Source organism: Rhamphochromis sp. 'chilingali', assembly GCF_963969265.1.
Source record: "Rhamphochromis sp. 'chilingali' genome assembly, chromosome: 2".
NCBI lineage: Eukaryota > Metazoa > Chordata > Actinopteri > Cichliformes > Cichlidae > Rhamphochromis > Rhamphochromis sp. 'chilingali'.
In genome coordinates this window covers 29594661-29615613 of record NC_137930.1, presented here as the reverse complement: position 1 = coordinate 29615613, position 20953 = coordinate 29594661, and the positions used below count along the sequence as shown (strand labels likewise).

Sequence of the window (20953 nt, the reverse complement as noted above, 5' to 3'; positions counted from 1 at the left end):
ATCCTTTACAAATTATGAGTCTTATTTGGTTCATTTGATTATGAAAAAAAAATCATTTGTAAGTTTAAACTGTAAAATATCAGTAAGATATAAAAAAATTTATAGTTCAAATTTACTTCTATAACACTTACATTTATTTGCACTGCTTTGCTTACTTTGACACGACTTTTAAAATATCTTTAATTTCCTATTTATTTATTTTTTATCTAAAAAATGATCCTTAAGTTATGAAGAAGAGCTTGTTATGAGCTTGGTATGAAGCCAGGCTCTCCTGCGCTTAATCTTCGGTCCCATGGCCTCTCGTTTCATTGATGTGTGTGTGTGTGTGTGTTTTTTTTATGAATGAACGGTAGAGGAGGAAAGGGCACGGGAAACTGGACGCGTTGCGATAGGCTGCTGGTTGGTTGACGTCACCTCCGCCGTGACGCGATGCACCCATTCATAAAAACGGGAAAAAAGAGAAAGAGTCCTGTGGAGAAAATACTCGGAGAGGCAGAGAGGAGAAAGAGACAGAAGTGACCGGACTGAGCTTAAGAAGTAGTGCGGTTACAACGATGATGATGATGATCATGACGGTGTTGATGCGCAGATAGAGGAGAAGCGCAAGGGGAATCCACCGCAGGATCCGTGCGCCTTCTCCGAGTTCCGAGGGGTCCGGTGATCGTGAGGGGGCTTAGAAAGAGCGAGAGAGGAGATTTAACGACCGTGAAGCACAGCCTAACAGCCCGAAACGACGTGCCAATGGAGGAGCTATACGAGATGGACTGCACGGTGCTGAAGCGGCTCCTGAAGGAGGACAGTGCCAAGTGCCTGCTGCTGGACTGCCGCTCTTTCCTCGCGTTCAGCGCGGGGCACATACGGGGCGCCGTCAACGCCCGCTGCAACACCATCGTCCGCCGCAGGGCGAGGGGCTCCGTGCTGAGCCTGGACCAGATCCTGGCCGGGGACGAGGAGGTCCGAGTCCGCCTGCGTTCCGGGATGTACTCCGCCGCAGTGCTGTACGACGAGAGGACGCCGGACTCGGAAACGGTGAAGGAGGACAGCACCTTGACGCTGGTGCTCCACGCGCTGTGCAGGGACGCCTCCGACACGCGCATATATCTGCTCAAAGGTAAATTATGTCGTTTACTCTTTAATCCTAGCCTGTGATGTGTAGCAGCGCCAGTTACATCAAAAAGTTTAATGACTGACATTAATTATTTCAATTAGAGCAGTAAATGTAATGTAACTGATGAATGGCTGGGTATAATTATAATAACTGATACATGTGTAAGCAGTAGGCATTATGCTTAGCAATAAATTATATTTTTTTTAACAATTAATTTTTAAAAAACAGTAAAATAAGATAAGAATTGGAATATATGTACTGACATCCATTAATAATAATAATGACCACATTTTAATGAATTGCTATTTTCCAGTGGCTAACCTACAATCCTCTCTAGGCCACCAGATATTTTATTTTTCACCAGTTCTTAGAGATATTGGATATTTAAAAATTTTATGTGTGTAACTATTTGTTATTCAATAAACTAGAAATATCCTGCTCAGTGTGTTCTCCCTTCAAATGCACTGGTGTTTTTTTTTTTTAAACAACACACACTCTCACTCACTCATTCACATCTACACACATTCACACACAGACCAATGGCTGTGAGCTGAGTGAATGAGGTAATGCTGATGCGTAGAAGCCACATCAAACCGGAGGGACTTACAGGACACACACATAATCTTTTTACACAGAGTCCGCTTCGGGTAAATCACCCACAGGAAGCAGCGAAATATTAAAATCAGCAGTTGATTTACACACCCTATATATAGACTGCTGAAAAATCTCGAGGCTGTTGCAAGCTGTGGCGTATTCCTTTTTTCACTCTTTCTTTTTTTGTGCATCCTCTTGATGCTGATGCCTCGAATAACATAAATGTATGCTTGCAGATTGTAAATCTGACACATTTCAGTTGATCTGATTTGATCCTTGAGGTGCAGAGAGCAACATACTGCCTACAGATATATGAAAAAAACAAAACTTATGAAACTGTTTTCAAATCCACAGCAAGCAGACACAGGACAGCCCGTCAGGGGTTTAATAGACTTTGCGTCAAGCTACCTGAATGCAGACTAGAAATCCTGTTGTAGATTGTGCTGCGATGTGAATGCAGGCTTCTTTTGTCCTCATATGTGCATCTGTGGTGTGTTTTGAGAAGTAAACAACCCCCCACCCCCACCCCTAAAAAAGGAAGCTGGTATTTCTGTAATATTTTCCCGTGGTACTCATTCTTGCATGTTTTGCGTGCTATTTTGCACCACTTATTAATGTCCTACAGCAAAGCACTGCATATGTGATTGTGACATGTATTTTGTTGTTTTTGTGTGTTATAGGGGGATATGACAAATTTTTCACAGAGTATCCAGAGTTTTGTTTAAAGGCCAAGTCCTTACCGTCCCTCACCAGCCAGTCGAGCATCGACTCTGCCTGCTCGTCGTGTGGAACGCCGCACAATGACCAGGTAAAATGCAACGCGACACAGAAAAAGTGTTAAACGCACCTCACCTTTAAAATAACATCTGCCTGTAATAACATGATTAACATCCGCCAGTGTCAGACTGATGGAAGTCCTCTCTGTGCTGCAAGTAGTGTGCATGTTAATGTGTTTCAGCATTCAGTTTATAAAAACATGCAAAAGAAAACGTCCTTTTTTATGTATCACACTGACACAGAGCACCCTGACAGTTATTTGCTTTGCTCAGGGGCAAGTCAGCTGCCATTCTGACTGCCAGAAAACAACACAAGAGAAAATAATAATTATGAACACATTTAAATAACAAGAAGATATTCAATTTATAAGTCTTTTGGTGCATAATAACACGCTGGCCTGGATGTCATAGATGGGCATTGATTCACCTCTGTAGCACTTCCTGTGACCTGGTTGGCCTTGTTTTGCTGGTTAGTAAGCTGTTGTTCGAGTCTGCAGAGTTTACGCAATGCTCACAGTCACATGTGGTCAGGGTTTAATTCCCCTGGAACCCACGAGGGGAGCGGCACAGACAAGCCAGCCTCTGTGTGTTTTATAAGAAAAACGTCTGATTGTCTCTGCTCAACCATCAGATGCATTTTTAATTCAAGAAATGCTTCCACTTCCTGCACGAGCAGCAGCGGCAGTATAGATTTAGCGGGCTGCTCGCCACCACCACAAACATCCCCCTCCTCACATTACACCTCTTAGCAGTATCGATCATTTCCTGACGCTGTGTCACTACCGAGTTCGTCAGCAGCACTGACACAAACAGCCGCAGCTCTTGTCAATAAGCGCCGGTATAGACTGCTGATCAGCTGACCTTTCAGATCCAGTAAAAGGGGAAACGGCACGTCAGCTCTTACTTTAACATGTCCTCTGAGATGTGGCTGAGCAGTGACATAATCTGGCTCTAAACTGGGAATATACGTGTTATTAAATGTGCGATATGCGTGCATGTAACTTGCACCAGTGCAGTGTCAATCACAGCGAAATTGCCTGTTTTCCTTGAACGATTTTTTCGTGTGCTTACAGAATCACATTCTGTGAAAATGCTGTCGCGGAGGATGTTTTTCCCCAGTAGAGCTTCTGAAAGAAGGTTTTCCATATGCTGATACAATAAAGACGCACAGATATTCACGCTGAATACGGTGGTTTTGTGCTCATAATTATAAGCCAGTCGATGAGACGCTCAGCTCCAACAGTAAACTCTGTCTCCAGATGTGAAAATATAAATCAGCTGAAGAGAGAAAGTGACAAACTAAATGGCCCATATCAAATGAGTTTCGCATTATTCACACAGATATTAAGCTGAGAAGCATGGCTAATGTGATTAACAAAATATTTAAGGGCGGTCACGCTTATACTGAAGTCATCTGGTATCTGGCCTCTGCGACTTACCGAGACAATGAATTCTTTGTCTTGCCATGCACACTGGCTTTCACCTAAGGACAATTCTTCAGTGTAGCTCCACATGCTGCTCGGGTCAGGAAATGTTCCTACAAGCTGCCTCATAACAGTAAATCTTTGCCTTTACTGCTGATTATTAAAATATAATAATAAATGATGGCCCTATCCAGGGTGTACCCCGCTTCTCGCCCTAGAACAGCTGGGATAGGCTCCAGCACCCTCCTGCGACCCTGAATTGAATAAGCGGAAGAAAACGCATGGATGGATGGATAATAAATGATCAACTTGCCGTTGTCCTTTTTTCCCAGGGTGGCCCGGTTGAGATCCTCCCCTTCCTTTACCTTGGCAGCGCCCTTCACGCCTCGAAGAAGGAGGTTTTGGATAGTATAGGGATCTCTGCCTTGCTGAACGTGTCAGCTGACTGTCCCAACCACTTCGAGGGGGCTTACCAGTACAAATGTATCCCTGTGGAGGACAACCACAAGGAAGAAATCAGCTCCTGGTTCCTGGAGGCTATCGAGTTCATAGGTCAGTGTGTAAGTGTGTCGTATGCATGAGAAGAGTTTTGTTTATTTTGGGTGAATATTTTGAGTTTTTGCAGTGTTTGCTGATACACGTTAAAGATTTGTTCTCATTATTGATTAATGCACTTATTATTTTTCTGATAATGTGTCTAAAGCTATAGGAAAAGACTAATAGAACATCAGAATAGTTGCAGGTCAACATATTACATGTCTACTTTAAGTAGACTGAGCTGGCATTTTTAACCAGTATGCCTCCTCCATCGAGCAGCGTGGGTTGGACTGCGATGTTCCTTCTTTCTTTGTGGATTCAGTAGTTTCGAGTATCCGGAAAATGGTGGCTTTTCACTGTTCATGCTGATGCAGTTCTCCTTTCCTCTTTATCTAAAACATCACTTCTTGTCTAGAGTTTGAGAATTTTTTCCCATAAAGGAGCTTTTATTTGTTCAGAGACCTGTCATGGAAAAGCTTTTAAGCTCCAGCGATGATGATGATGATGATGATGACAATTCAGACATTTATTCATGGGACTCTGTCACCAATTGTTATTTCCAGGTTAATTGTATACATCTCAGCAGACACTGCAGAAGCACTGAGAGATAAGACAGATTATTTGGAATGATGAAATATTACCATCAGTAATTTCTCTGCACCATAATCTTATTTTGTGTGTGTGTGTGTGTGTGTGTGTGTGTGTGTGTGTGTGTGTGTGTGTGTGTGTGTGTGTGTGTGTGTGTTCTAGGCGAGTCTAAGCTTTGCTTTTCCTTGGAATATCCATGCTGTGCATAAGGCACGGTGTGTGTGATTTCTGTGTTGTGAGCGTGTGTTTGTGTAGGTGCTGGTATGCGTCATAGTTAGATGCTGTGGGACCAGAGTCGAGTCTGACTCATCCAGTGTTACTGAGTGAACAGGCACTGTGGTGGAGTTACCTGAAGTCTGTCTGTGTGTGAATAACTGAGGGAGAAAAATTACAGATATTTGATGTGAGAGATCAGGAAGCTGGTTGTTAGCAATCAGGCAATCTATGCATTTAAAGAAAGGCCAGTAAACATCTGATGTTGTGTAATTCTGCTCATGTGCCCAAGAGGTTGTGGAGTGAGAACTCAGGACAACACATTACATAAATTCACTCTGTTTTCTTCTCATACTGTGCATCTGACTTCCTGGAGGTAGCCATACACATTATACAAGAATTAACACGATGTCCCACTATTCACACTAACTGAGGCTTTAGGGGAGAGGAGAAACTGTAAATGCTTGGCTTAAATTGTTACCTAAATCTGGTTATTCTCCTTAATGGAGTAATGGCATGCATCTAAACATACTTCAAGAAGTAGAAGCAGAAATAGGTTGGGGGAGGAAGTGTGAAAGAAAGGCTGATGACTCAAATTTTGCACTTGTGCGTGTCAGTAAAATGTGATTCGCTGCTTTCTCACTTTGAGGTTAGTTATCGGTTTGACTGTGCAGCGAGGAGAAGGCGTTAAAGTGTGGAGGACAGGAAATGAAAACAGGCAAAGCCTCACTGTACATCTGCTGTGTTTAAAAATACTTGGTGGCTGTAAACAAACTGTAGATTCATGTGACACTTTGTTCACAGTGTATGTACTAAGTGATGATTGGTGACTGATAGTTATTTCATTTTCTTCATTATAAATCATGAATAAAATATTTTTTTCTAATCAGTTGATAATAATTCAGCTTACAAAAAAGCACAACATGTCATAATTTCCTCTTCTGTCTTGTTTAAAACCAAAATATATTGTTTTTACAGTAATGAGAGAGAGAAAAAATGTGTATTTGAGAATTGGAGACCTTTTGATTTTTGCAATTTTTCTTTAAAAAATTATTAAAATATCAAATTGTTGCTGATAAACTTTATGTTGAAAGTGCTAATTCTATTCAGAAGGAACTAGTGACATTTCATTTATTTTTAATGTAAAATTAGATTTACATTATCTCATTGCTAACCAGTCACCTAAATAATAGGATGGAAAGCTCACTCTTAAATAAAGTGCTACAGATTCCACAAACACTTACAACTTAAAATTATAAAAGTGTCATTACAACAGAAACAAGCAAGTTTAGCTATAGATAAAGACAGTGCTGTATTTGGTCATAACTTGGTAACTAACTTTTCCAGATAAATACAAAATTACTATAGAAAATCATGGTTACATTAGTGACAATGTAAGTATTATGTTACATCAAACATGGCATAATGTTAATATGTTATAAAATGTAAATGTAGCTTATTTAAAACTACGTTATTTGACTCTTGAATGCTAATTGGGGCCAGTAAACTAAATATAAAGATGGAAAGCTCAAACTTAAATTAACTACAACAAATTACACAAGCTTAGTGCTCAGAGAAAAATAAAAACAGAACAATCTAGGTATTTGAATTTATAGCAATCCCCCAAAACAAAATAAAACAAAACAAAATAAAAAGTGTGCTACTAAGCTAGCTTGGTGATAGCATGCTAGCATGTGCAGATTACAAAATATTGAAAACATTGTTAACATTTAGTTAGTTTTCCTAAATACCAATTCAATAAAAACAAATCAAACATGACCTCATGCTTACACTAAAAAAGGGTTCAGAGACTGATGCTTCATCTTAGGGTACATGCTTGTTAATTATTTAGGCCTGTATAAACTTACCCAGCAAACATGCCTGAAACTCTGGCATCATATCCCCGGTCAAAACTGACAATGGTAAGACTGTGAAAACTAATTTGTAGAGGAACAGATGTTGACATTATCTCCATGTAGAATAGAGGTCTAAGCAATATTTCTTTACAAAGTGAGACATATTAATCATATTGTGACAATGAAGAAATTAAATTTTTTTTAAACAATGACTAATCTGGTTAGAACATGATATTGAATAGACAGCCGCATTTTTTTTTTTTTGTACAAAAAATACAATTTTTAAGCCACTTATGTTTCTGTCTAATTTCTGTCTTATTTGAGCATAGTTAAAGTGTCAGACTAATATAAACGCTGCCTCTTTGTCAGCATCACAAACCCAGGGCCATGGCTAGCTCACTAGAAAATAAAGTTGGACCAGAAAGCCTCAAGACAGTAAAAAAAATAATTGTTGAACACATACTTTATCTTAGTAGAAAGCTTACAAGAATATCCAGGGAATTGTCCTTGCCATTTGCAACTATTTTTCAACCATGAATAGATGTTGATAAAAGTCCACCGGCCAGTGATTAGTCAACATTGAACTGTTTGCTGGATGTTTCCAATTCATTCAGTACTTGTTGAGACATTTAACTGGGTCCATAACAGTCATTCTATGAAAACTATGGACATCTTCACAGATTCCATGGCAATCCCTCTCACAGTTGTCAAGAGATTTCAGTCTTTTATGTATTCACTTAAAAAATAATCTTTTATTTTTTACTGACCTTGCCGACCCGCTCTCCTCTGTCTTCTCAGATTCAGTACGGGACTCCAGTGGGCGAGTGCTGGTGCACTGTCAAGCAGGCATCTCCCGCTCTGCCACCATCTGCCTGGCCTACCTGATGAAGCGAAAGCGGGTACGTTTGGACGAAGCGTTCGAGTTTGTACGGCGGCGCCGCAGCATCATCTCCCCCAACTTCAGCTTCATGGGCCAACTGCTGCAGTTCGAGTCGCAGCTCCTCGCCACCTCGTGCGCCGCCGAAGCCGCCGCCACGGCAAGCCCGCTGCTCGGACCCAAGACCACGACAACCACCACCTCAACGGCAGCCACGCCCACCTCGCCGTTCATTTTCAACTTCCCAGTTTCTGTTGTGAACCCTGCTTACCTGCACCACAGCCCCATCACGACCTCCCCCGGCTGCTGATAGACAGACAATCCAAGCCTTCCCTCAATACAAAGCGAGCACAGACTGGGGCTGCCGCTGGTAGTATGCTTTAGAGCACGGAGGTGAGAAGCGTCATGGTGCCTGATTCAGAACTCAAAGACTGAAACACTTTTTACAGTTTAAAAACCAGCCAATGCTCCTTTCATGTCATTGACATTTATTTAAATCAACCAAAAATGAACTGGCTTTTGAGTTCAGATGGAGTGTTGGACTGATGTTTACTAAAGATACAAACTCTTCCTTGGAAAAGAAAAAAAACAAAACAATCACGCCGACAGAGGCACACTGACACACAACCCTGACACAGAGAGGCATGAACAGCAGCAAAACTGTCTTTCTCTCTCTTTTTCTGCCCCTCTCTCTACGTCTCTCCCACACACACACACATTCATGACTGCCAACTGAATAAGCTCAGTATGAAGACAGGGTCTGTTGCTATGGAGACGACAGGTCTTTAGGAGAGGAGATGGACACAGGAAGGAAGGAAGAATTTTAAGCACCCGCTCTTTCCCCCTTTGGGTGTCCCTCCTTCTGCCAGACAAAAGAGATAGATGAAAAAAACGAGGGGAGGAGACGGTGATAGAAAGCAGGAGCCTCTTCAGTGACAGGTGCTCTGCCGGCGTTCCGACCGGAGCTTCCTGTCTTTCATACGTCCTCTTCCTCTCCCTGTCTCTCCCCCTCCCCACACCTTCCTCTCCTTTCCTTTTCATCCTTTTATATTGCCCACTCCTTCCATCCTTCTCCTCTCTCATCTCGCCCTCTCCCGTCTGCCCCCACCCCCCTCATCCGCCCTTTATCTTAACACTGGAGAGGCTAAATAAATGTAATAAGATGCCAAATAAATGAATAGGCCAGGGTCTGTGTCAAAAGACTGGGGAAACCCCTCTACTGGTGTCATACATACACGCTTTTTGGGACATTTTGTGGCAACATCTTCCAAATTTCCTGGAGTCTCCTTTTAGATCAGAGTGCAGATTTTAGAGCATAGTAGTTTTGGACGACAGACATTTAAAGGGCCATCGTGGTGGTTTTGTACTTTTTTAAACCATCATTTGTCATGAATTTTTTACTACTGATAATGTTCCAAAACATACACAAGACACTGGCTTCGAATCTTCTCAGTATTTTTTTTTATAGAGTACTGAAATAAAGCGAACACCGCCTCATATGAGGTATTTTGGGAAGCTGTCGTTTGTTTATATAACAGGCTAAAATGTGCATCATCACCAAATGGTCCTTTGAGATGTTTGTGCCTTGTTCACAAGGGTATCCTATGGATTTGCCAGTGGAGCATTGTTTTCTGTTCACTCTTACGCCGCAGCATCGAAAGAGCAAAACTGTCTCCGTTCATCATTTGCCAGACTCACACAAGCACACACACAAAAACACACAAGTAGATTTATATGTGCAAAAGATTTCCCAATCCACGAAAACACGCAAACATGTTTGATTGGACAACACAATGATGACAATGGGAGAAATGTTAAAGGTAGGACATTAAACCATGGGTGCTTTTTCCACTCACCATTGAAGATCATAAAAAGTAGAATCCAGGTTTTTAAAAAATTACTTATTCGTTTGATTTATTTATATATTTTATAATAAACATAAAATTTACCTCTTTTTTTTTTTTTTAAAAATTTGAGCTTTATTATATCACAATTTGAGATAATATTTTATATTATGTTTGCTTCTGACCAGGCTGAGCTCTACACTGTGCCAGACAAGCAAAGGCAAAAAAAAATCCAAATCCAACTACATTCACCAGAAGAAACCAAAAAAAAAAAGAAAATTTGGACTGTTTCAAAAGATTGTCGACACTTATCTCTGTAGCACTTTGAAATGATGCAATACTGTATTTGTAATCTTTGACTGATTTGCACGTCATGGCGATGCTCAACTGACTAGACTGTGAAGAGAGAGAAAGAGAGAGAGAAAGAAAACAGCCAATCAGTGAAAAATGCAATACTTTGTACACATCTGTGTAATCCATACACATCTGTCTGTCTGTACGCCTCTCTGTGTTAAGTGTCTCGTCTTGATTGTCTCTGGTCAGTGCTGTTCACTCATAATGGCAATATCAATCCTCATATATAAAGCAAAACAAATTTCCTTTGGTTTTATTGTGGAATAAATGATCTGTGCATTTATTTATTACTGAAGCTTCACTGTTGAATAAATAATGTTCTTAATTAAAGTTTTGTGGGTTTTTTAATGATGGGATTGACTACTATAATCTCCAATCTATTAAAGCATACAATTTGCCACTTAGCATTTGTAGCAGCTTATGGTGAAATTTATTATTGGTTTGTGTTTTATATTTTGTAGTTGGTTTTCATTTTTATTTCATTTTGACTTTGACTTGAAAACATGTCCATCAGAGCTTCATAAGGCAAATTGGGATTATAAATTCAACCAAATTAGCAATACTAAAACTGAAAACTAATTTTAAAAAAATTTAAAATAGAGGAAATATATAATTAGTTTTCCCCAAACTGTAGTTTTATAAATATTTTACATGGGTAAAATGCTTTTTCACATCTAGTTTTAGTTTTTAGTTTAGGTTAATTATAACAACCTTACTGTACTTGGCATTTTAGTGTGTTAATTCCCACCCAAAGGTTATACTCCAGAGGATGCAGGTTGAGAGATTATCTTAGTTAATTAGTGTTCAGAAAAGGCAGAAATTATAATGTAATCTAGGAATTAAGTGGACCGGAACAGGCTTGAGCAGAAAAGTTAAAACTTGATTAAAAATAATGGATAAAAAGTAGAAACAGGCATGTAAAAGCAAATTTACAGATGATTTTAAAAAATAGAAAAAAAGGAGCCGTCAAAATATTTTCATGTGTTTGACTGATCTCACATTTGAAGTCAACTTCTGCGTCCTGTCCCGACAGTGTTTAGCTCTGCGATTTCACCACGGCCCTTCACGCTTGTTCAGAGAGGAAACATCAGCAAATTTTGTGTGAAGGATCATTTCTGGTGACGAGAACACAGTTTTGCGATCAAAACGAGCAGTTTTCAGATGAGATTGTAAAGTCCGGCTGTGAACAGTCAAAGAGAATGATCTGAACTCTCATACTAAAAACACAGGAGTTTTTTAATTGCTTATTTTTAAGAGACTTGTTAGCCAAACAGGGAGGGAGAGAGACTTACACACAGAAAATGCCCTGAACAACATATTGACTCATTGGTGTGTTCATGGAGACAGAGCAGTCAGTTTCTTCAGCCTCGGCGTATTGAGACGGTGGGCAGTGGAAGACTTTGGAGGTGGGCTGCCCACCAAATCCGACGTTAGAGATGATCTTTTTCCACTGCCTGGATGGGCAAGACAGCTCATGTTGGTGCCAGGGGGCATATTGAGATTTCCACTAAGAGGTTGAAAGGTGCACAGGGAGATTACTTTGAACATGAGGAACGTTGGAGTCATTTTTGACAAGCATAATTCCTTTAGTACACATATCAAACGAATATGTAGGACTACTTTCCTGCATTTGTGGAATATCTCTAAAATTAGAAAACATCCTGTCTCAGAGTGATGCTAAAAAATCTAGTTCAAGCATTTATTACTTCTAGATTGGACTGGACTTTTATCAGGCTTACCTTTCAGTTAATCCGAAATGCTGCAGCGAGATTACTGACAGGCACTAGAAAGCGAGAGCATATTTCTCACATGCTGTCTTTTCTTCACTGTTAAATTCAAAATGAAATTGAAAATCCTTCTCCCTACATACAAGGTCTTGAATAACCAGGCTCCATCGTATCATTAAAGACCTCATGGTGCCATATCAGTACTTTCCCACAGCTGGCAAGCGCTTGCTCACAGGGGGTCGTCTGATTATTGGGGTTTTCTCTCTATTATTGCATAAAGCACCTCGACTTGTTGTTGTTATGTGGTGCTATATACATTTAACTGAATGCATAGCTGTTAAATCTAGTAGTAAGTCATTAGTGGACAAATGGTTGCCAGTGGTTACGGCTAAATGACCGAGAAGGTTCAGTGACACTGACTGATTAAGCTAAATGAAAACCATTAAGAGCAAAAGCAAAACGCTTTAAAATGGGCTCAAATGAACACATCTGAACATGAAAGAGGGTGTTGATGAAGGGATTTTTGATTCCAGAGGGCTTTAGATGTTGGTCAGATGAAAAAAGTTGGGAAGCACTCTAGAGTATGTAAGAACAGGAATGAATGCATATACACAGGTGTAAGGGCAGCAATGACTTAGCAAAGGGGTGATATCAGTAACTAATTGTCATAAACACATATTGATGACACTGTTGAACCTCTAAACTTGCTTTAAACTATTAGAGTGAGAAAGTGAAAGGGAACCAGAACATTAGTAGGTTCTTGTAAATCTAATGTGATACAGTCCATTGTTACTGCCATGGTGTTTAAATTCTTCTGTTAATGAGACATGATGAGGATCAGTTAAACTCAGATCAAGTTTAGTCAGTAAACTTGTCTAAATGTATAAAAAATGAGAGCAATAAATGAGAGCTGCCTGTATTCTTCATTGTTTACCCCTTCACTTGTTCAACTGGTGTGAAAATGATCTTGCAGTGCCACCTACTGCTAAAAACACTGATTCACACTGACGGGATGCAGTACACTGTGAAAGATTATGAACCAGTGACGGGACACAAACAGGTTATGGAGGTAAAACTGCTGGGACTAGTACCCATCTATACAAAATATATACAATCAGACCTCAAAGGTTAGACATTTAATGGTTCCAATCACTCCACGAAAACCCTGTCAAATAATGCAATTTCCTTTGGACCAATGTTAGGCCTGATACCTGTTGGTCTATAAGCTCGGCCTATAACTTTTTTCAGCTTAACTCAGAAAAGACAGTACTATCTAATTATTGTCCCTGAGAGCATTACTGCCCAAATCAGACAACGTTTGGGCTTTTTTCCTGTTCACCGAACATAAAAGCTAATGTGCAGAACCCTGGGATTATTTTCAATCAGTCTTTAAGATTTGATCCTCACATCAACCTTCTGACCTGCTCTTGTTTTGTTTTTGCTTTTTTCATGTAAGAAATATAACTAAACTCAGGACCGTTGTCTCAAAAAGCGAACACGCTTGGATTATCGTAGTGGACTGTTTTCCCATCTATCTAAAGCATCTAATTCAGTGGTTCCCAAACTTTGTTTGCTGGCCCCCCCTTTATTTTACAAGAAAAATGTTCGCGCCACCCCCACCCCTGCGCACACACACACACACGCGCATGCACGCACAAACACATCCTCCAACCACATACACCCTTATTTTTCTCCATTGCGGTTTATTTCACACCTCAAAACATTTAGTAAACAATTAAGCAAATACAAGTAATCTGCAATAAATTACAGGTAGTAAGAAAATAAACTACTAACTCTTTTACGTTACGTCCACACCTACACGGCTATTTTTGACAACGCAGCTGTTTCGTCCACACGTGAACAGCGTTTGGAATCACTGAAAACGAGATTTTTTAACACTCCTTTTTTGCCTTTATGTGTGGACGAGGAATACAGAGTTCATCACGCAACGTCAAAGGTATGTGTCTTTTTTCACGCCGTGTGCCAAGTTGTTGTTTACATTAGATGAATTGCAGAATGGCAGATATTCAGATTAGCAGTATTTTGTCTCTATCTTCAGGTTTTACACGCTTACACATACACACGCAGTTACTGTTCCTCCACTTTGGGAAGGTCTGATCTAATTAATTATCTCTGATCTCCAATCTTTTAACTTATTCTCATAAATCTTCACATATCACCCCACATTCAAAGCTTTTGCACTGGCTGGCTGTCACATTTAGAGTTCAATTTAAAATCTTGGTTTTTACTCTTATGGCCTTATGGGGTGAAGCTCCCACCTAATGCTCTACCTTATTTACTAAGCTGGGTTCTCAGATACTCAGATAGGGCCCTTCTTATTATTCCATGGAACAGAAGACTGCGGGAGACTGTCCTTTGCAAACCATTTAACCCCTCCTCTCTCTTCATACCCATGGATGCATTTGGGTAATCTTTGTGGCGTTTTGCTCGGTCCATGCGTGTCCATTTTGCCTTTGCTGTGCTCTGGCTTTTATTGATAGGCCTACCTCGGTAAAGTGCTTTGTGACTGTTCCTTGTCTTAAAAAGTCCTATAATGAACAAATGTACTTATTTTCTCTTTTTTGGATCACTCCCTGTAAAACCCCAGTGATGGTTGTGCAGGAAAAATCCCAGTAGTAGTTTAGCAGTTTTTAAAATACTCAGACCAGCCTGTGTGGCACCAGCAACCATGCCACGTTCAGAGTTGCTTAAATTACCTTTTTGACGCTCAGTTTGAACTTCAGCGGGTCCACTTGACCGTGTCTAATTGTCTAAATGAGCTGAGTGGCTGCCATGTGATTAGCTAGTAGCTTGATGTCAGTAGCCCTTGTGTATTTAGATAAGCTAAGAAGCTGTGCTACAAGTATAAAATCCAGCACAAACCATTTGTGTGTTTACCAAAATGCATGGTTTGCTATCACAGTAACAGCTCACCCCTTTGTTTTGTGTTCAGGTACTTTTTTTTTTTTTTTAAATTTACATTTCAAGAGTAATTATTGATTTTAAAACATTTAAAAGTACTCTTATTAACTACACTGTGTGAGCACAGGTGGAAATGGTTTATTTTTAATATTACACAACAGTCTGAGTGCTCTTAAGCTGGTTCCAGTCTGAACCCTGTGTTGGCGTTTTACCTTAACCACAAATGATGATGGAGTATTACATAAATGGTGATTCTCACTGTTATCTGTGTGGGTTACTGGTGATTATTCTTTTTTTTCTCGCTATCCTTCCCGAGGAACATTTTCTTGATAAATTGCTGTGCTTACTTATCTACTTACACTGATGCTGCCAAATGATTAAACCCCCCATGGTCGTTTATCTCCTAATACAGAAAACAAGTAAAATCAGTACAGTAAGCGAATTGGAGCTTTCCTAATCTCAGGGAAGAACATACAATTGTATACAGACTGTAAATAAAAGATGATGGTCAGCCACTGGTTTCTGAAGACCGCATGAGGCCTTGAGCTCAACATCTTGGCTGTTGCTGTGTTATTTTGAAACCAGATATGATGAGAAAACATCTGACTGCAAGAAAAAGGGACACTGCACTCTCAGTGACAGTGACTTGACCAGATGAGCTTATCATCTCATCTGGTCTTTAAGTGATGACGTGATGAATCCTGCTTCTGGGCCTACAGTAGTCTGCGTTTAATATGGTTTTTGTGGTGTTAATTTGTTCCTGGGAATCCTCACGTTAACTTTTATAGAGTGGAAAAAAGTTAGCTTGTTTATATTATGCTAACATAGCTGTGTCACTAGCGGTCACGTAGCACATCATTATATACCAGCTAGCCAAACTTCAGTAACCCTACAAACGTCACTGCTGTTTAGTTTTCTGTCTTCATTTATGTTGGAAGTGATAGAAGAGCTTTAAGTTTGAATTTGTTTCCAAAACCCCGCAGTCAGGACATGCTATATTGTATTTAGATAGAAGCTAGCGAGCTAACTTCCTGCTAATTTCTAACTCCGTTAAATGTCATAAATTCCGTTTTCATGGATGCCTGGATGTTAAACTCAATTGTTACACCTGGTAGAGCAGAACGCTGATCATTTTATTAAAGACGAAAGACTTTAGACAGTTTTTCAACTCTCAGTGATGCCAGAGTGATCGTTTGATTTATGGACCTGCAGCGGAGTTTAGGCCCAGACACGGCTAGTGACGTCAGACTTAAAGACCGGATTGTGATCATCAGACATGAAGCTAGCAACTGAGCCCAAACACTCACCAGAAAATTGTTTACTGAGGTCAAAGGTCAAGTGAGAAGTAGGGGTCAATTTAAACAGGCTTCTGTACAACCAGACTGTTTTTGCCCCCTGCTGGCCATTAGAAAAAAATGCATGTGTAAAGCACTTCTGTATTGGCTTTACCTTCTTATTGAGGTTTTCCACACATGTGGTCACTAACAACATACCATTAACTTGGAGGGTGAACCTTCTCCATTTACACTTTTTAAAAAATGTATTGCCACTGATCTAGTACTTATTCTTTTGTCACTGCTGCTATTGGTGTTTTGAATGAGAATGCTGTGTTGTTGCTTTTGCATGTTTGTGTCTGTTTGACTTTAGGTAGTGTGTGCATGTTTGCAGCTGGCTGTACTACAAATTGCCTCTTGGGGATAATAACGTTTACCTTGAACTTGACTTTACAACCTCCAGGAACCACTGCCAACCAATCAGGGAATATGTAGTTTTCCCCTGGCAACCAATGGTTGTATCACATCTAGTATGGTGGACAACTCCAAAGCAATGTGTGCATGACTTTACACGAGAAACCGCAGTGCCCACATCCACCTTTTATATACAGTCTGTGTTTGGGACTCTGATTTAGTGTTACGTTCATTAAAGCGGGCTGTAAAATGGTGCAGTGGCACATAAGTGTGAAACAAATAATCCAGCTGGGGCTTTAGGGAGGTATACAGTATGCACTTTGAAATTGAAATGTGCATAAATTCCTCTGGGATTTGTAAAGTATTCTGATTCTGAATTATTACCAATGAAACAGCCCTGCAATAAAATGTCAGGTGATCAATAATGTTGATGCAACTTTGTTGTCATTTAAAGGCGTGATAGTTTATGTGGCTGAGTTTTATTGCACTTTCTAGATGTTATCACCTTTGAGCTGATCTTATGTATGATAAAAATCATTGACTTTTTCGATACTTTTGACATTGACCTTTATTTATGATGATAGATGTTACGCGAATATTTGGTGATGTCATAGTGATTTTGGCAGCATGTTTTGGATCATTATCCTTTTGGAATATCTCTTTTGTCCTCTGGCATTCAAAGTCCTCTCTTCCTCTCATTTTGCACAATAGCTGCTCACATCCTGTGACTCTCACCTCTGCGATTCAGCATTGGGCCTAAACATTAACTGTGGCAGTCTTGGGGAGGATCACGTCAAAAATGCTGGACCCCATTTGCCAAAAGATTGTGCTTCAAATAGTCACCAGGCTTCTTTTTGTATTAATTTGCAGTTTTTGTGCTGAAGAGCAAGAAAGGTCTTTTGTTTGGACTCTGTCCATGGAGGCAGACGCTGAGCAATCTCCTTCACACTGACTGAGCGCCACCCAGTTTTCTGGGTAATGTTGTTGTTGGTTTGGTTTTTTTGGGGGGGGGGTAAATATGATGAATGTGGATGTGATGAGTCATTTAGCTAATTACCACTTTGAAGCCTGTATTTTTATCAGTATTCTTGTTTTCTTCTTATTTTCTTGGTGATTTAGAAATGATACAAAGTTGATTTAACTTCGAAACATTTGAGATTTAGAGATCGTGCTCAGTTCTGGTGTGTCAGCACTCGACACTTTATTAATGGCAGGTCAGGCCTGTTTTTTTTGTTCCTTCACGCCTACCTTCATTCTTTGTTTTGGAAACATTCAGAGATTTTGGTCCATAAAGATATGATAGGATCATGAAGTTGCTGCAGATTTGTTAGCTCCACTCCCAGTTTACGTCCGGTCAAGTCTTTTTTTCAAGAAATGAGACAATGAGCTCATTTTAATGAACCTGTGTGAATACAGCCTCAGTTTTCTCTTCTTAGGCTGAGTTGACACTCTGTGTTCCGCCAATATCTTGGGCTCACTTTGGACTCCATAACATTTAAATGTCACAGTAAAAAGCTACAGAATTTTAGGCAAATTCAGCTTTCCTTATGGACAATGCAGCTAGAATGTTTCTACACTTGTTCATTAACATGAGAAACAATAAATCCATAGAATCACCAGTCAACATAACTTTTTTTGCCATCCTTATTTAACCACCCTTCCATTCTGGAATAACACACACTTGAGTTTTTTTTGTCTGATTTGTTATTTGCGTTTCTTTTTTGCTGTATATTTGTGTGTCTCTGATATTAAACCATTATGTGATCTTCGCTGAAACTAGATGTAAATGAGCAGTTTTGTTATTATCTGGCATGTTTAATATATATTTTCATACTAACGTTCATTTGCATGCATTGTTCATGTTAAATTTAGAGAAAAATCAGCACTTAGACCAGTCAATCTAGCAACAACAACAAAGTCGTTTTGTTGCCAAGTTTGAACTTCAGCAGGTCGTCTTGACCATGTCTACATACCTAAATGCACTAAGTTGGTGCCGTGTGATTGACTAATTAGATATTTATGTTACCATGCAGTTTAGTATCTAACTGAACTCAAGATTACAATGAAATAAAAACAAAAGGACACTTTAAATTCTTTTATTAAGGATTTTTCTTCTGTATAGTCATGAAGGAGTTTCTCTGTTCCACATGTTAGCTGGTCAGCAGCACATCTGTACAACCATCTGTACAACAGGAGGGCAAATGTAACAGAATGAAATGATAATGAAACCAGTGGCTTCTGGTAGAAGGCAGCTCAGACAGCTAGACAACACCTGACTGACTGAAGAGATGCTCCCCCCTCCAATCTATTTACAGCAAGGTTGGTCACTGAACAGAGACCAGCTAAAATTAAAATTCAAAAGGTTATGACATAAAAAAGGAGGGCAAAATAAACTAAAATTTAATCATGAAAGACCCGCTAAAAGGTGCATCTGGATTTAGTTTATTTACATTCCAATTTCAAGCAATGCCCACAGACCTCTGATCATAAATTAACATCTGCCGGCCTTAATGAGGTCAGTACCAAGACAGCAGACAGCGATGCTGCCGTTTTATCTAAAAACTGTACTACCGACACTCACTCAAACTTTAATTGAGCTTCTGGTGGAAGTACAAAAAACAGGCTTTACACGAGGGCCTTTCATTTTGTTCCAGCGAAGCAACCTCAATTCTCCACTGAAAACATCTTTTCACTTCAGTTTAATTTCAGGTTTTTTGAAATGTTTTCCTCATTTCTGCTTGAGTCATCTTTTCTTCAATCTCCTCATTCAATTTTTCCCATTTTTAGTCATTTCATTTTCATTTTCCCAATTCACAGTTACACAAATAATTTCTTCTACTGTGATAACCTACCTACACTATCAATTAGTCAATAAGTCACAACTTGAAAGAGGACACCCAAAAAAGGTTTCATTTGTTATTCTGAGGGTCAGCTACAGTGTTTAGTTCAACTGAGTTAATTCAGGCTTGCAAGTCAAAAAATAGAAAAATCTGAAATAAAAGTGGCCCTATTGTGCTTATTTTTATTATATTCTTGGACTTTAATAGTGTTACCTCATGTTGATTGACAGTTCAAAGTAATTTTATTGATCTTATATTGAGCCTAGGTGTAGCACTTGAGTTCATCCATCATCTAAAACAAGCCAAGCAACCTTTCTTCTGATTGGCAGCCCCTCACTAACAGAAGGCTTATACAGCCAGTGGGTGGAGCTTCTCTGTTCATAACCAAAGCTCTGCGCTCCTACTTGCATATATGTTGACCTCCATTATTCGAAACTTTGCCCATCCAGCACTGTAACAGCATTAAGCACAATAGGACCACTTTAACATTCATTTGTTTTACCCTCAAATTTACCACTAACAGAGGTCAGGAGACATGAACCATCTCTCCTGATTGAGGTGAACTCCATAATGGTTAGAATCACCGTCCCGGTGCTTTCACTCCAACTGTCTCATTAAAAGCATTCGATTTCAAAGACCATCAGCCCTGCTGCGTTTCACCTGACATGACCAGAGGTGAATAAAAGCATACAGCTACATTCATGTGTGGTCCCTCCCCATGATCTATAGGGAATTTAAAGGTTATAAATAAAGACCCGTTAACAGAAAAACACGTAGTCATTGCAGTTAAAAAAAAAAAACAAAAAAGGAAAACCTTGAGCTTATAGTACTTTCTGAGAGAAATGGTAACATGTTGGTGTTTAGTCATGAGCGTCATACTTCATCCTGACATGAAACGTATCCATCAGCCTCATCATCATATAAAAAGACTCTTTTTGCAGGCTCCAGCTGCTGACGCCTCATTAAGTTGTTTCTACACAGGAATGCCAGAAAATATCAGCACAATCAGGTTCGGTTGTGTCCTCACTACTGGAACTGCTCTGTGTGATGTGATTAAGGCCAGCCAGCTGCCTGGGGTGGAATATGCAGGAGGCAGGAAGATCACTGGCTCTAACTCCTCCACCCTGCCCCCAGTCACATATTGATGCAATCTGACATCATGCCGGCAAGTTAAATACACGCTTAATATCCAATCCAACTGCAGCAGACACTCTAGTGTAGACTAGAAAAAGTTCAGGGTTGAAGTGTGAAAACAGTTTACAGTACAGTGACACTTTCACATTTGAGGAGTGTAAACAGAGGAGCATGAAGTCTTTCAAACAAACAAAGAACTGCCTGAAATTGGGGGGGAAACGGTACTTTTAAACAAAATCAAAAATAAATGCCTCTCTGATAGCCTTCAACACAGTACTGCAAGCTGGCAATTTGTCTGTTTCACCACTAGAGGGCATCAACAGTAAAAGTTGGAATGGAAAGGAACTGAAATGACCACATGTGGGAACGTGTCAGTGACATTAAGATACTTCAGTGACAGTAGTATTGTGTGATTAGCTGAACCCCCCCCCCCCCCAAAAAAAAACAAAAACAAAAAACAAAACCAAAATT

General features: G+C 39.8%; 1 protein-coding gene across 1 annotated transcript; it reads left to right on the top strand.

Annotated features, from left to right (window-relative positions):
- The first annotated feature begins 407 nt into the window (after positions 1-407).
- Positions 408-9508, top strand: dusp4 (dual specificity phosphatase 4). Its single transcript, XM_080874915.1, has 4 exons — positions 408-1111; positions 2383-2510; positions 4235-4454; positions 7895-9508. The coding sequence occupies exons 1-4, from the start codon at positions 742-744 to the stop codon at positions 8281-8283; spliced, it is 1107 nt and encodes a 368-aa protein (XP_080731041.1). The 5' UTR covers positions 408-741; the 3' UTR covers positions 8284-9508.
- Positions 9509-20953: the final 11445 nt, after the last annotated feature.

Bases quoted from the DNA above. Each gene is read 5' to 3' on its own strand.
- dusp4 (XM_080874915.1), top strand. From the start codon at position 742: ATGGAGGAGCTATACGAGATGGACTGCACGGTGCTGAAGCGGCTCCTG. The intron at 1,112-2,382 runs GTAAATTATGTC...TGTGTGTTATAG, and splicing joins GCGCATATATCTGCTCAAAG to GGGGATATGACAAATTTTTC. The intron at 4,455-7,894 runs GTCAGTGTGTAA...CTGTCTTCTCAG, and splicing joins GGAGGCTATCGAGTTCATAG to ATTCAGTACGGGACTCCAGT.